This window comes from Lineus longissimus, chromosome 5 (genome assembly GCF_910592395.1).
Source record: "Lineus longissimus chromosome 5, tnLinLong1.2, whole genome shotgun sequence".
NCBI lineage: Eukaryota > Metazoa > Nemertea > Pilidiophora > Heteronemertea > Lineidae > Lineus > Lineus longissimus.
The window spans coordinates 9976066-9989283 of NC_088312.1; the positions used below are offsets into that span (position 1 = coordinate 9976066).

The 13218-nt window shown below is 40.9% G+C and overlaps 2 protein-coding genes across 6 annotated transcripts; one reads left to right on the plus strand and one right to left on the minus strand.

The window, feature by feature from the left end:
• Nucleotides 1-392: 392 nt before the first annotated feature.
• LOC135488421 (uncharacterized) lies at nt 393-8737 on the plus strand. Of its 4 annotated transcripts, none has more exons than XM_064773028.1 (14): nt 393-551; nt 996-1217; nt 1491-1644; nt 1967-2108; nt 2386-2580; nt 2883-3070; nt 3380-3553; nt 3903-3926; nt 4432-4685; nt 4961-5097; nt 5561-5737; nt 5917-6656; nt 6968-7058; nt 7485-8737. In XM_064773028.1, exons 2-14 carry the CDS (start codon nt 1070-1072, stop codon nt 8094-8096), a joined length of 3036 nt encoding a protein of 1011 aa, XP_064629098.1. In that variant the 5' UTR covers nt 393-551; nt 996-1069; the 3' UTR covers nt 8097-8737. The 4 variants fall into 4 exon arrangements, with proteins under 4 accessions (XP_064629098.1, XP_064629100.1, XP_064629099.1 ...); XM_064773030.1 differs by having other exon boundaries at nt 4450-4685; XM_064773029.1 differs by having other exon boundaries at nt 1002-1217.
• Nucleotides 8738-9248: 511 nt separating this feature from the next.
• LOC135488133 (haloacid dehalogenase-like hydrolase domain-containing protein 2) lies at nt 9249-12353 on the minus strand. 2 transcript variants are annotated; one of them, XM_064772601.1, is made up of 7 exons: nt 12135-12353; nt 11681-11792; nt 11206-11414; nt 10925-11009; nt 10476-10558; nt 10125-10258; nt 9249-9884 (listed from the first exon to the last, which is right to left on the minus strand). In XM_064772601.1, exons 2-7 carry the CDS (start codon nt 11788-11790, stop codon nt 9714-9716), a joined length of 792 nt encoding a protein of 263 aa, XP_064628671.1. In that variant the 5' UTR covers nt 11791-11792; nt 12135-12353; the 3' UTR covers nt 9249-9713. The 2 variants fall into 2 exon arrangements, with proteins under 2 accessions (XP_064628671.1, XP_064628670.1); XM_064772600.1 differs by having other exon boundaries at nt 12121-12353.
• Between the last annotated feature and the right edge of the window lie 865 nt (nt 12354-13218).

The window sequence follows — 13218 nt, forward strand, 5'->3', positions numbered from 1 at the left end:
TCCCTTCATTGTGATGGCTATCATCTACTGACTACTCCTACTGTGAAATTGTGTACAGAAAGTCTGAAGAATGAGTTAAACCTGTCCTCTCAACCTCCAAAGAGGGAGATTCCCGACGGCCGGCCGGCCACCCGAGCCCGACTGGGATCGTGTCACAGCATGGGGGGATGATCGAACTATAGACTCCAGAGGCAGCTCATAGTGATCTTAAACATAGCCGCTTTCCGACGTGGAAAGCTTCCTTGATCAGTCCAACCAGCTCAAGAGCCGGCGTCGCAGCGTTTCTGCCGCCCGGTGGTAGTCGTAACAGCTCCTGCTCGAGTGTACAGTAATTCTCAATGCATAGTGGCGACACCTTCGGTTAGATTTTATAACTGAGAGAAAATGGCCGGCCCGCTTGGCGATATGACGCTTTCCTGCATTTTCTATGAATTTTTTGTGAATTCCCAGTAAAAAGCTAGCGATTTATATAGTGACGAATGAATGATTTATTGATTCGAAACTAAATTGTTCACCTAGATGCTTGATCCTCGTTGTCATGGACTGACAGTGTAAGTTAAAGCGATTACTGTGTTGTGTCAACTCAAGTCTACGTCACTCTAAGTGTGTGTGCTGTACATGTGTACACAAGTGTAATAGTGTGTGCGTGTCTGTGTAAAATATATGGGTATACATTGTTGCAATTTGGGTCATCAGCTCGATTAGTTCATGGGGCAATTAGGAGTCTAAGGCTAAAATGATGAGTAATCTAAGGTTTTGGTGAATTTCCTCTTTTTATCATATTCCTCTCACTTGACTCCAGGTTCCCCAAAAAAACTTTTTGAGTACCATTCGATCCACTTTCCAGATTGTTTGTCCCCTATATCAAAGACCAGAAACTGCCTACACCATTGACCAATAATGAGTAACAACTTACCTGGTATTCCAAGATAATACTCCCGTGCTAGTATCATTGGTTGCACACTTCAAAATCAGACATGTTTCTCTTAATACAGGGTCAGGGAAGAATTGAAGAGCTGCTGACAAACACTTGTGAGTTTTCCTGGAATTGCATACCAGCCAGCCCAAGATGTCGCCTGGTCCTGGACTTCTAGTCAAGTCCACCATTGAGGTCCCTACACCAAATGGGCACTACAAGATTCAGCTCCTTGTTGGAGATATCACAGCTTTACCACTTCAAGACAAAGTGGACATTATCATGGTGTCTGCTTTCCCAGGTAGATTGTCTTGTGTTTTAGATTTGATGAAAATGATGACAGCAAAGAATCACAACATGGCCGAACACATCAAGTACATGTACTACTGGTATGTCCCAAATTCTGAATGTAACATAGGCAGTCAGAGAATGTCCGAATTAAAGACATTTTGAAAACAAGGGAGAATGTATAGACTAATTAGAGCTTTTTTAGGCTATTTTGCCTCGTATTTCTATGCACATTGTCTTCTCCAGGTGACAATCAAGCACTGTAATTTTCTTTCTGTATTTTAAGGTGACTATTCCCCAACACCAACCTCGCTGATTGGAGCACTTATGAGGAACCTGAACATTAGGGTTCGTGACCTTGCTAAGAACAAGATGGAGGATTTGAGACGCAACTTCCATTGCTGGTTGTCCCACGACCTCCCTCCGTCACTACCCTACAGGTAATATTTTCCTCCAAATTTGGTATCTGTGAACAACAGAAGGGAGTTACGTTTTCATGGTGAGGTGAAAGATCTGGCAGAGAAGCTTAAATGCAGTCTGTCCTCCCATAAATGGAATTCCGTTTCGCAGCACCTCCCACTCAAAAGTTTGATTGACATAAACCAGAGCAAGCTAGCCAAACACAATTTCAGATTTTACCATCTCTTGAAAAGATAGGAAGCCTTGAAATCTTATCATTGGAACTGAAACTAAGTTGGCAGTGGCCCTGAATGGGATTGAATGGAATTCAAGTAATAATGTTCTCTCTTTTTCAAATTGCAGAAGATTGCTGTGTTTCGAGAAGGCATTCACAGAGATTTCTCATCCAGCGGCACTTGTTGGCGATGTGTTCAGGGCGTTAGTGCCCACCTTTAAGAATGACGAGAGTACTGTCATCACCCCAATCTTAGCCTCTGGAGATCAGGTGAGAATTCTAACACACCTCGATTGAAGCATATCATTGATTTGTATGTATTTTAGTACACAGTGCCTCGTTTTTTGGCAGCAGTCAGATTTTTTCTAAGCTATATATCAACAATGTGATCGAATTGCACTTTCTATGTTTGATTCGATGCATTAAAGCCATGGTCATAGACAGTTTTCAGTATGTTTGAGCCATTTGTTAAATTCATTAAATTTACGGTGTGATAGAACCAAAATTAACACCGCACTATTTGGTCTCTTAATGTGTTCTATTACAGAATTTTGACATGAAGACCATGTTGAAAGCCATGGTGAATGCTGCAGGCCACTGGATGCAGGCTGGTCTCCCTCTCGAATGCCTCAAAATAGTCATCTACTCTCCCAACCCTCAGAATGCTAAAACCGATCCAACTCTGCTGCAGCAGTTTGAGAAACTCAAGAAAAAATGGGAAGCAAGCAAGTCGGCTTTGAAAGTGAGTAAAAATGTAGACCTTGGCCGAAGAGGGATCATTGGACCCTGACTAGGATCAGCAGTGTGACACACAAGTGTCACCAGTGATATATGGCTGGGATTGAGAAGAAGGAAAGGATTTTTCATGTTGTTTCAATTGTTTAATTACATTGTTGTTAATGCCTGTAGTTGGCGATGAAATCCTGGCAGTGAAACTTAGTTTTTTCTCAAGGTTTGCTTCTCACCAGATCGTTTTACGTGTCATTTGGAAAACGTATAACTGATAGGTGGTTTGCTCAGTTTCAATCATTCTTCGTAATGCAGGACATCTCAGAGATCAAGTACGACGTCTACCTGTCGTACAGCATCCAAGATATGGGCTATGTCAAGAAGATTGAGGAGCAACTGAAGAAACAGAAGGATGATATTCGTATCTTCTCTGAGAAACAGCAGTTGAACTTGGAGTCTGCCTGGCAGGAAAACATTTACCAGGTCATGGTCACTTGTGTTAGGTGAGTGTTGAGGCAATGGGTGATATGAATAAAGTCTAGTAAATGCTTTTACTTCAATTTTGTACAGAAAGGCTATAGTGTAATTGGACATGGAGTTTTAGATAAAAGCATTTGCTAGTCTTTATTCATATCACCCAATGATATTTCATATAAAGACATTAAACTAAACCTCAGTTGATGCCCAACCATGGTGGCACATGACAAAAATCCATAAGGACTAAAGAAGAAGTGTATTTTTGAGACACTACAGTTTTTTAAGGTAATGTGCTGTCAAAGTACATGTACTTGCATTTCATGTTTCCTTTTCAGAGTCGTGACGATCCTGAGTCCTCATTATCTTGAGTCCAGTGAATGTTTAGAGCAGTACAATATTGCCCTGTGCTGTAATAGACTGACAAAACGGGATATCCTAGCACCTTTCTATGTGGTACAAGTCCCTCAGCTTCCCACCTACATGCAGCTCATGCAGTACATTTGCTTCAGGTAGGTCCAATAATCGAGTTTTTGGGGTCCGAAAGGTGTCTTTGACCAAGTGTTATTTTTATTCTTATTCCTTCCACCTACACTTGATTTTTGGCACATCTGCCAACGGCTTCAATGTAATAACTGGTGTAGCATAAAGAATTTTAAAACTATTGACATTTTTATCATCACAGATGGTGTGTGTCTTGGTAGCCCTTTGGAGTGAAATGATCCTACCAACATTTTTAGATTAGTAGAAGCCTTTTGAATTACTTGTCTGTATTCAGATAAAAGTCAACTATAGGCCTTTGTTTTTTACAACCATCAAACACTGTCATTTCAATAAATGATTCTATTTTGATTTTTCCAGAACAAGGACAATTGTCGTTGACGGGTAAGTAAATAATAATTTACTATTTTTCCAAAGTATTTCCAGCCGCAATCTTGTGCAAGACAAAAAAAACTTGGCCTACATCTTTCTGCCTCAAGTTGCAAAACCTCATGTCATTTACTAAACCATCTGGCAGACAAAATACCAGTAGTTTGGAAAGTTGGAACAATGTTGTTGTTGTTGTTGTTGTTGCAATTTCCTCTTTTCTGTCAGTCCCCTTACCTGGTTGTGACTTTGTCTTATGCTTCACAGAAGGACCCCTATTGATTGTGTCAACCTTTTGGGAGTGACTTGACAATTCACTGCCATTTCCCATTAAGTGCCCTCAGCTTCGTTTGGATGGACGAAAAAGAGGATGGACGAAAAAGAGGTGTGGATTCTACAGCCTGAGGCCATTTTTTGTCTTTCAGACATGACAGTAAGAACACGAAGATTGTGCTTTATAACATGATCAAACTCTGTCTCCACTGACTGCAGTGGTATAGCAACATAACTTCTTAAATTCCAGTGACTCTTCTATCCTCAGTGTGACCAGAGAAGAGAAATTTGAAGAAAAGCTAAAAGGATCATGCAAGAAGTTCATCAAGCTTCTCACTCACGACCAGGCCCTCGAACATCGTGTATCAGACACTTTCGTAGCATATGACGTGTTCATATCTTATGCTCACAAGAATGTCAAGAAGGCAGAGAACTTCCTTAATTTGCTGACTCGACTCAATCCACATTTAAAGATTTTCTTTGACACGAAGGAGCTCCGAACAGGTAAGGTTCCTTGAAATTCTCATACCCAGCGGAGAACAAGTTTGTCCTGATCTCATCTGTTAAGTAAAAACTATAGGGCCTTAATCTCAGTTACGTCTGTAAATAGTCAATGTTTGAGTTACTGACAGATGTGGTCAGATTTTGACACTTGAAGTAGAGCTACTAGAGGGTGCTATAAAGTTATAAAGTTAGAGGAAAAGAATAGACAGAAAATGAATATCGTTCTCTATGCTGAATTGAGATTGTACTATTAACTTGGATTGCCGCTCTTCCAGGCAGCTCTTGGCAGCAGTCTTTGTACTCGGCAATGGATGGCAGCAAAGTAGTGATAGCACTCCTCTCGTCTCACTACCTCTCATCACAAGTCTGTGGCGAGGAATACAACCTGGCACTAATTCAGCACATGACACAGGTAAGGTTTTCAGTTTTGAGAAAGCCGTTTTACCTGAACCTTTTTGCTTGCAATCGTCACTGTATCAACGATCGATATCCAACATCAATTTCCAGTAGTCGTGTTGCCGTGAGAAAATCCTCATGTCTCCCTACATTTACTTAGAAAGGATGATTCCCCATGTTATATCCTTGAATAAATAGAGATCAATGAATTAGGATATGTTTTCAATGTTAGGGGTGAAAATGACTCCGCAAATCCCAGATTTACCATTGGGGCAAACGTATGGATAACGGATGCCCCCAGAATTCTACTCAGGATGAACTTGCAGCAGATAACTGATGGCAATCACTTGAGTTTACTTACAGAGCTACGTGGAGTGGTTTTCCTTTGTTTGGCAATCTGTGAAAATTTGTAATTTGTCTTAGCTTTTTCACCATTGCCCAATGGACGAGATGCATCAATTTTCCCTTTCTTGCTTCAGAGAACTGAAATCATACCAGTGTTGATTGAAGAAGTTGACAAGATGCCACGATCGTTTACATTTGTTCCTATCATCAGTGGCGTGGAGAAGTTTGACAACGTGGCTAATAAAGTCTGCCAATCCATTGATGCGTACTTCCAGTTCAAGAAGAAACTAGAGGTGTTCTCACCTGCAGAGGTAGGGTATCCTTTTTCTTTGTTTCATGTTGTGTCTGTGACACAGTCATATGAATCCCCTGATGTTCCGATTATGATTCCAAGGTAAGACTCTTTGGAGGTAGGTTAAAAATGGCTTAGAAAAGATTCTCAAAACGTTACCCTGTTTTCGCGACTCAATTAAGCTTTTCGATTTTCCAGGAAATAGTCGACGTTGATGAAATCTTGGAGCAGCACCGACAGGAGTTTTTTGGGAAGCATTTTAAGATAACCCACAACAAAATCGAGAAAACCAAACCGACTTGTCCACAACGCATAAAACTGCCAAGTAAAAGTATGGAGGAGTGTATCAACGACCCATTGGACTTAAATGTTGGACATGATGTTGTATTCTCATTTGTGCAAAGTGACAAAAAATTTGCACAGTTCATGAGCCGATATCTGCTTAGGAGGAACCCGGATTTGAACATTAGCATTGAATCAGAATCTGAACAGAAAAAAATGATAGAGCTTGATGCCGCTCGTCTTGTTGTTGCATTGATATCGCCGCAATATCTCCGCAGTCCTCAAGGTCGTGACGAGTTTCATGTGTCGTTGTGCAAACACCGCGTAACCAAAGGCAAGTCAGTGTTGTATTCAGTGCAGGTGTCGGGACTTTTACCCAAACCATCATTCCCGCTCCTGATTCCATGCAATGTCTCCTGTAATGATTACTTTTGGAAGACGATTCAGTTCTGTGGTGAAATGGGCACGAACAGTCATCCATCGTTACCGAAGAGTCAAGCACTATGGGAAGTCATCAAAGATTCCACGTTCAGCGGGGCAACGATGTGGACGCAGGACATGATGGCAGCGGGTGACGAGATCAACCTTCAGCTGAAGCATGCACTGGCACTGACGGTCGCCTGTGAAGACATTTTGGATGTGCTCAATGCTGAGAGGTAAGCCGACATCTTCCCCCTCTGTAAAGGAGGTTGTGTCTCACTGGATACTAATGTGTCCCTCTTATCAAGTATTTCTGAGGAATTTTAGAAGAATCGGTGATCACCGCGACATGCAATCAATATCAAATCCGGTGATTACCGCATTTACGGACGACGAGAGATCTTTCTGCTGCCCATAGCAGCGATTTAAGTTGCAGCGCTTTTGAATCACTCATTTGTGTGGCGCTTTAGCAGAGCCTAAGGCATCTTTAAATATAACACAATATACAGCTTCACAAATCAAAGTCTGTCCTCTTGGCGTCCTTCAGCACGGGTTACTCACGAAATGAAATCATCACCAACATCATGAATCTGAAGAACGGATACCTGACCGATGATGTTGTTCCATTTGAACCATCAGTAAGTACTCAATGGATATTCAGAGAATATGTCCGTGTCTTTTCATGATGTGTCTGAAACTTACAAAGCTTCTCGTATCTCATCGGGTTATAACGACACTACCTTGGCAGTTGTTGCCTGAGTCAGAATAAAGGGTTGGGCAGACGACTTTTGTCGGATATGAAATTCTAGGAAGTGTTATTCCAGAAGGCTCTTCACATTGTTTGGTTGACGTGAAAAACTGCAATATCGTGTGTTCGAGTGTCTAAGTTTATGTTTCCTGCAGGGGTTGAGGCTGGTATAAACCCCAAACTTTGAAATTTTGGCTATATATGGAAGGTGTGTTTTGTTATTGGGGCTAACTGGAAATTTTTGAAAAGACCACACTGTTGGCGTCAAAGTGTGTATTGTTTGAGCATGAGACTAATCATTCCTCTTTTCTTGCAGTTTTTGAAGGAGATCACTGTGCCAGATCTTCTACCACCAGAGGAGGAAGAGGATAATGCAGAACCATTAATTGAGACTTTAGACACCCCACCGGAACACACACCACATCAGGAGCAGCCTATGATCAAAACTCGCGTTGGCTCTTCCATTCCAGATCTAAAGGAGTCCCTTGTTGAGCCAAGGAATGAGAGTGAAAGAATGTCCAAGGCTGGTGATTTAATGAGCGAAGCATCGACACTAACGACAGAGAAACCATCCGAGACGTCAGTGTTGAGTTCCACAGACAGTGATGAGGTCTCCTTTGCAACGAGCAATACTCAAGGCAGCTCCAAGTTTAAAATTGAGGGAGATTTGATAACAGTCACTCATTTGCATTATGAGCCGTCAGGAAAAACTGAGGAGGCACCTAAGGAGACCCTGAAGACGGATGCCGAGGACAGAAAAAACTATGTTGAGTCCCCGAAATTGGATGCAAGGAGCTCAGGGAAGGTAACAGATGGAAGGGAGTTTCCTACGGGAAGTAGGGCGTCAACTGCAACTTCAAGAAACAGTGCAATGTCAAGAGAAACTGTCAGCTCCCATGGACGTTCTCAGTCCTGTAGTGTTCTTTAATTTGATGATTTACGATGTGTTCGGCATTGCAAAATTACTTGTATGCAGCTGCATGTATCTCTGAGCGAGCAAGGTGTTCGCCTTTGGTGTGTAAGGTTTATAGACTGTGAAGGAGTTTACCATAGATGTATATAGAAGGTTATAGTATAGTATATTATCCGAGACAGTATAACCATGACAAGTGTTTTTATTCAGAAAGTACAAAATACGTTGAGATTCCATCCAAGATTGATTCATGTAGAACAACTGCTGTATTATTGCTTTACACTGACTTACCACCAGCCATCATAGCCTTTTTATGTTGGAAATATATTTTTGTTAAACTTCGTATTGGGATAATGTTCCTATGTGCATTCCTGTGCAATCATAAGTATTATATTATTATTAGTAATTGAATTATACAGGCCTATTATGACAGAGGTGGAGTGCAGCACCTTGCTTGTATTCAAGCAGATAAAAAAAACCCCAGAGCTGCTGTTGAGAAAGTCTCAATCGCTCCCGACATATTTTACACTTATACAGTTTTAAAAAGGTGTTATTTCTATTTTAGTTTCTTATCAATGCGTCATACCCCAGGTGATATGTACGGTCAAACATATTGTGTGCCATGAAACAAAATACATTTTGTCTTTAAAAATTTATCTTGCTGTTTTGTCAATATTGGTCAGCATGTTTTCATCCTGACCTTGCTGAGTTTAAGGTCGCTGCACACTTACAAACTACTTAAAAATTGGGCTTTTAAGTTGTTGGTACATGTATCCAGAGTAGTTGTGAGCACACCTTGTGTGGCTGTTTCCTACTTTTGGCCCCATAATACAGTACAATTGGGATTTCCAGGTACACATCAGTGGGACACGATCTTGGACTTGTCCATTCTGAGCCGTCGCAACCAGGCACTAAATATACTTGTCCGTCTTTTCATGGTAACAAAAAGGACAGTGGAAAGGAACAACCTGAGACCACAAGGACTGAGAATCCCTGGATCTACGCTTCCTAGATCTACGCCTCTTAGATGTACGATTCTCCGTCCTACCATGATACCACTGCACTTTGATATAGATAAACAAAAATGGTAGCCCCACAGAAACAACACAGTGTGAAAATGTAACATTCTCATCAGATTTATTCAAAACAAATCAAATAATCTATTGCATTATAAGATCTGGCCATTCACCTCTATAGAATAGAGGCCATGTAGATAGTAACTTTTAGAAAAGCCATTTTAGACGCAAATTTATGTTTTTGACCCACGTGCCACAGTTGTTGTCGGTATGACAAAGGCACTTGTGTAATGGGCAATGTCACCTACGACACTATCTACACGATGTGCATTACTTGGGCTTTGTCTGGCGGGATCGAGTGTTAATTGCTTGGCTTGCACTACTGATGTTTACAGAGATTCTGTCCTTGATTGCATCAGAACAGACACTGCTACAGGAGTCCAAGGTACATGATTCATTAATGTCTGTCCTCCTTGGTTCAAATAGTGCTTGACTTCTAAAAGTCCAGTAACGGATCTTCCCCTGAGGTCAAGTCGATGCACACAGTACAATGATCCATAACTCTGTCCACTTCTGATTTCCTATCAATTCTTTTGAATTTGTATTTTCTTATTCATCATCGTGTCCCCAACTTTAGAATAAAGTCCACAGCGGTGGGGAAGTCTTTACAGGTCGTAACAGGTGGTACCGCAAACCTGCATTCATCGCCTTCCCTGTATTTGCCTGTCTTTACAAGTATGCCTTTCATTCCTGCTTCCATAGCACCAACAACATCATCACGTGCATCCTGAAATTTTACAAACGATTGAAAGTAAGAATGAGGTAAAAAGACCTGAAATCCTGGCCTTTTGTATTCCGAGGTGATTTGTCCAAAACAACAGCTAATAAAATTACATGTACATGATTTATCTGATCCATTTCAAATGAACAGCTACAACAACAATTTTCTATTTTAGACCCCCTTTTCCCAAAAAATTGGAAAACCTGTGTAGAATCCACAGTTGAATTGGTCACTAAAAGAACTTACATCGCCAATCATGATCGTGTTCTCTGGTTTACAATCCAGGTCCCTCAATGCCTCCAGGAAGAAAGTCTTCTCTGGCTTACCCACTACCTCTGCTCTCTTGTCAGTCACAGATTCTAGGCCCGTCACAAACAAACCTGGAAAAAAGCATAATTTTGCGAGGAAGGTACTGGTGTAACTGCTGGAAATGGAAGTCTGAACTGAGGAGGATCAAGTTTCTCTCATGTCTAACCATACACCAGTCTGTTCTGAGATATTGTTCATCCATCAAGTTAAAGATTTGTTAATGTTATTTATCTACCCTCTAACATCTCACCAACAATTGAACTGAATTCGAGACAGTCTGTGCCTTACCTGGCCCCAAGTTTAATCCAGTCTTCGTTTTATAATACCTGGCTTTATGAATAGCTATAAAACCTGCACCATTCATGAGCAGCCTGAAGAAAAGTGAATTATTTTGTTAGTAAGGTTCCCATCCCTTCTAAAATAACACAAAGTCATAGTTAATTTTGATGATCTTATGATCTGCTCGTCAGTACAAAATCTGTAAAATCAGAGGCCACATTTTTGTTTTGGGGCATTCCAGAGACAAAGTCACAATCAATCTCTATGTTACAGAGGGAGCAGAACTGAATGCCGAGCTGTGGGGATTACTGGATAATCTTGCATGTCCTGCCACTTTTGTGCATGCTACAGAATTGATGGCCAATACCGAATGCTGAAGATGAAAATATGTTCCAATCAGATACAGTGTCTGCCGCTGAGACTAAACCCCATTCCAATCCTTAGACTAGACTACAAACCTAAAGGCCTCATTCAGATGCTCATAATTGAAGGATGATGGTGCCAAGCCAATAACAACAGCATTGGGGTTCTGTGTGTTTATGCCTGAAAGATTTAAAACAAGGTTGCATCTATATCTTCCTGAATCACAGGAGTTCGATAAAGTAATGATTTCCCTACCAAGTCAAGAGTGTTCCATTCTTAAGGCATTCTGAACTTTCAGAGGTATTCCTTTCAAAGCTCTATACCATGCAAGTTGTTTTTTGATACCAATCAGCAAATATCTTCACAATGAACCTACCCTCAAAATCCTCTTTAGCGCCATCTTCTAGGAACAGCAAAGGCCTGACTTGTTTTTGTTCCACAAGCTGCCTAGCTGCAGTCAGTGAGGTGAATATTTCCTCCTCCTTTATCCCAAATCCTAATTTATCAAGTCTCTCACACAGCAACCTCTTTGATTCTTTTGTGGTGTTAGTTACAAATTTCAACCTGATATCAGAATTTCTTAGCCTGAAATCAAAGAGTTGAGAGTATAATCTCTCGCTCAAGTACCCTTGCAATTGCTGCCCCAAGCTTTGGTGATACTCATACTGTCCTGAAGTAATGATAAAGGCCGCACTGAATATAATTAACCCACTCTAGATCAAAACCAGTGTCCTGCTAATACTTTTTCTAACACGTGGTGTTCACAAAGTTATTCCTCTTGGTTTGACTGCAACCAAGTCTGACAAACATACATGCACAACATGATGCTGAAAAGCTAAGGATTCATTTACCTTTGCAGAGCTTCAACAGAACCTGGGATAGCAGTATCCTCAATGTGGATAGTACCACTTAGGTCAATTAGTAATGCGTCCACCTTCATCTTTTTGGACCAATTACACATACCTTTAATTGAATTAATTAATTTTTAAAACATTCACTGATTCACTAGCAGCTTATTCATATTGGTATTCATCACTTTTGTACTGTGGATTTTGGAAAAGGCTTATCAACCAAATGGTGAGCCACCCTGGGGGCATGGAAGCTTTTAAAAAGTTGACAATTATGGTTTATGACAGGTACGCCTACAGCAGTATAGTCAATATAGGGCCCAGTTAATGAGTTAACTTAATTATAATAGCAGACGAAATATCTGAACATCAAAATCTTATACATTTCTCTAAAAAGACAACAATTGATTAGTCTGTTTTCTAATAATTTAAGAATAACATACATCTGTACACCTGCCTGAATAACATTCACGTTTATCAGAGTTTTACAAATTACTGAAACAGGTTTTTTGATTGAAATATCACAAAAAATTCTACTTGGTTGCCAGCGCCATTTTTAGATCACATGACAAATTATGGTTGAGGTAATCGATTCCCTGCCAGCCGTGATAATGCACCGAAAATGTCTTCAGTTGAATATGAGATGTCACTTCATTTACTCTGCCGTTATCAAATGGCACAAAAATCATAAACAAGTTTGGGGGAGAGAGGGATGTTCGAGATTTCAATTTGGTTGTTTTCTCTCTTCACTAACGTTAGTTGCTTGTTTTCGCATCAGTGGATTCATCATGCACCGTGAAGTCTCGTGTCTCCTGTCTGTCCTTCTGAAGAATGAGACTAAACTACTCTTAATGAAGATGACGCGTAACAATAATTCCAGATCGAGACTCTTGATAGGGTGTGGTATATTTTACACGCGGGATGGTAGGGTGTATGTCTTTAATTAACAAATGACGGTTGTGAATTAAATTGGAACAATATAAGAGGAGAGTGTGCAGCTGCTGTGGCGTTGTCGCTCTAATCGTTATCCTCTGAACCCAGTGGAGTGGTAGCCATAGAAGAAATAGCGCTTTCTTTCGTTGTGAGAACGTCTGAGATCGGGAACAGGGTCAGGGTGCATGGCGTGAAATCTGAAGAGTAAAAAGAGTTAGTTAAGTACTTGAGACGTCACTGACCTCGTACATCCAGATCAAGTCAGCAGCAGATACGTACTCTCCAATGTCTCTCAGTCGGACGCATTTCGTCGCATGTTTGAATTTAGTTTGTGGCCGGCTCATAGCTAGCTCCACACTCTGCTCGCAGTGGATCGGCCTCATCTTTCCCATGTTTGGATGACAGTTTGGACTCATCTGAGGCTGGCAGTGACAAAATTGCATGTTAATATTGAGTGAGTACCTACCGTTTATAAGCCTCCGTTTTAAACCTCAGGCCCAGTCTACAGGGTATGCGATCACCGGACCGGAGGAGACACTGTGACAAGTGTATCGGTGGAAGAGGAATCTTGCGGATTTCAGGTTTTTGAAACAATGGATTGTTAGGAA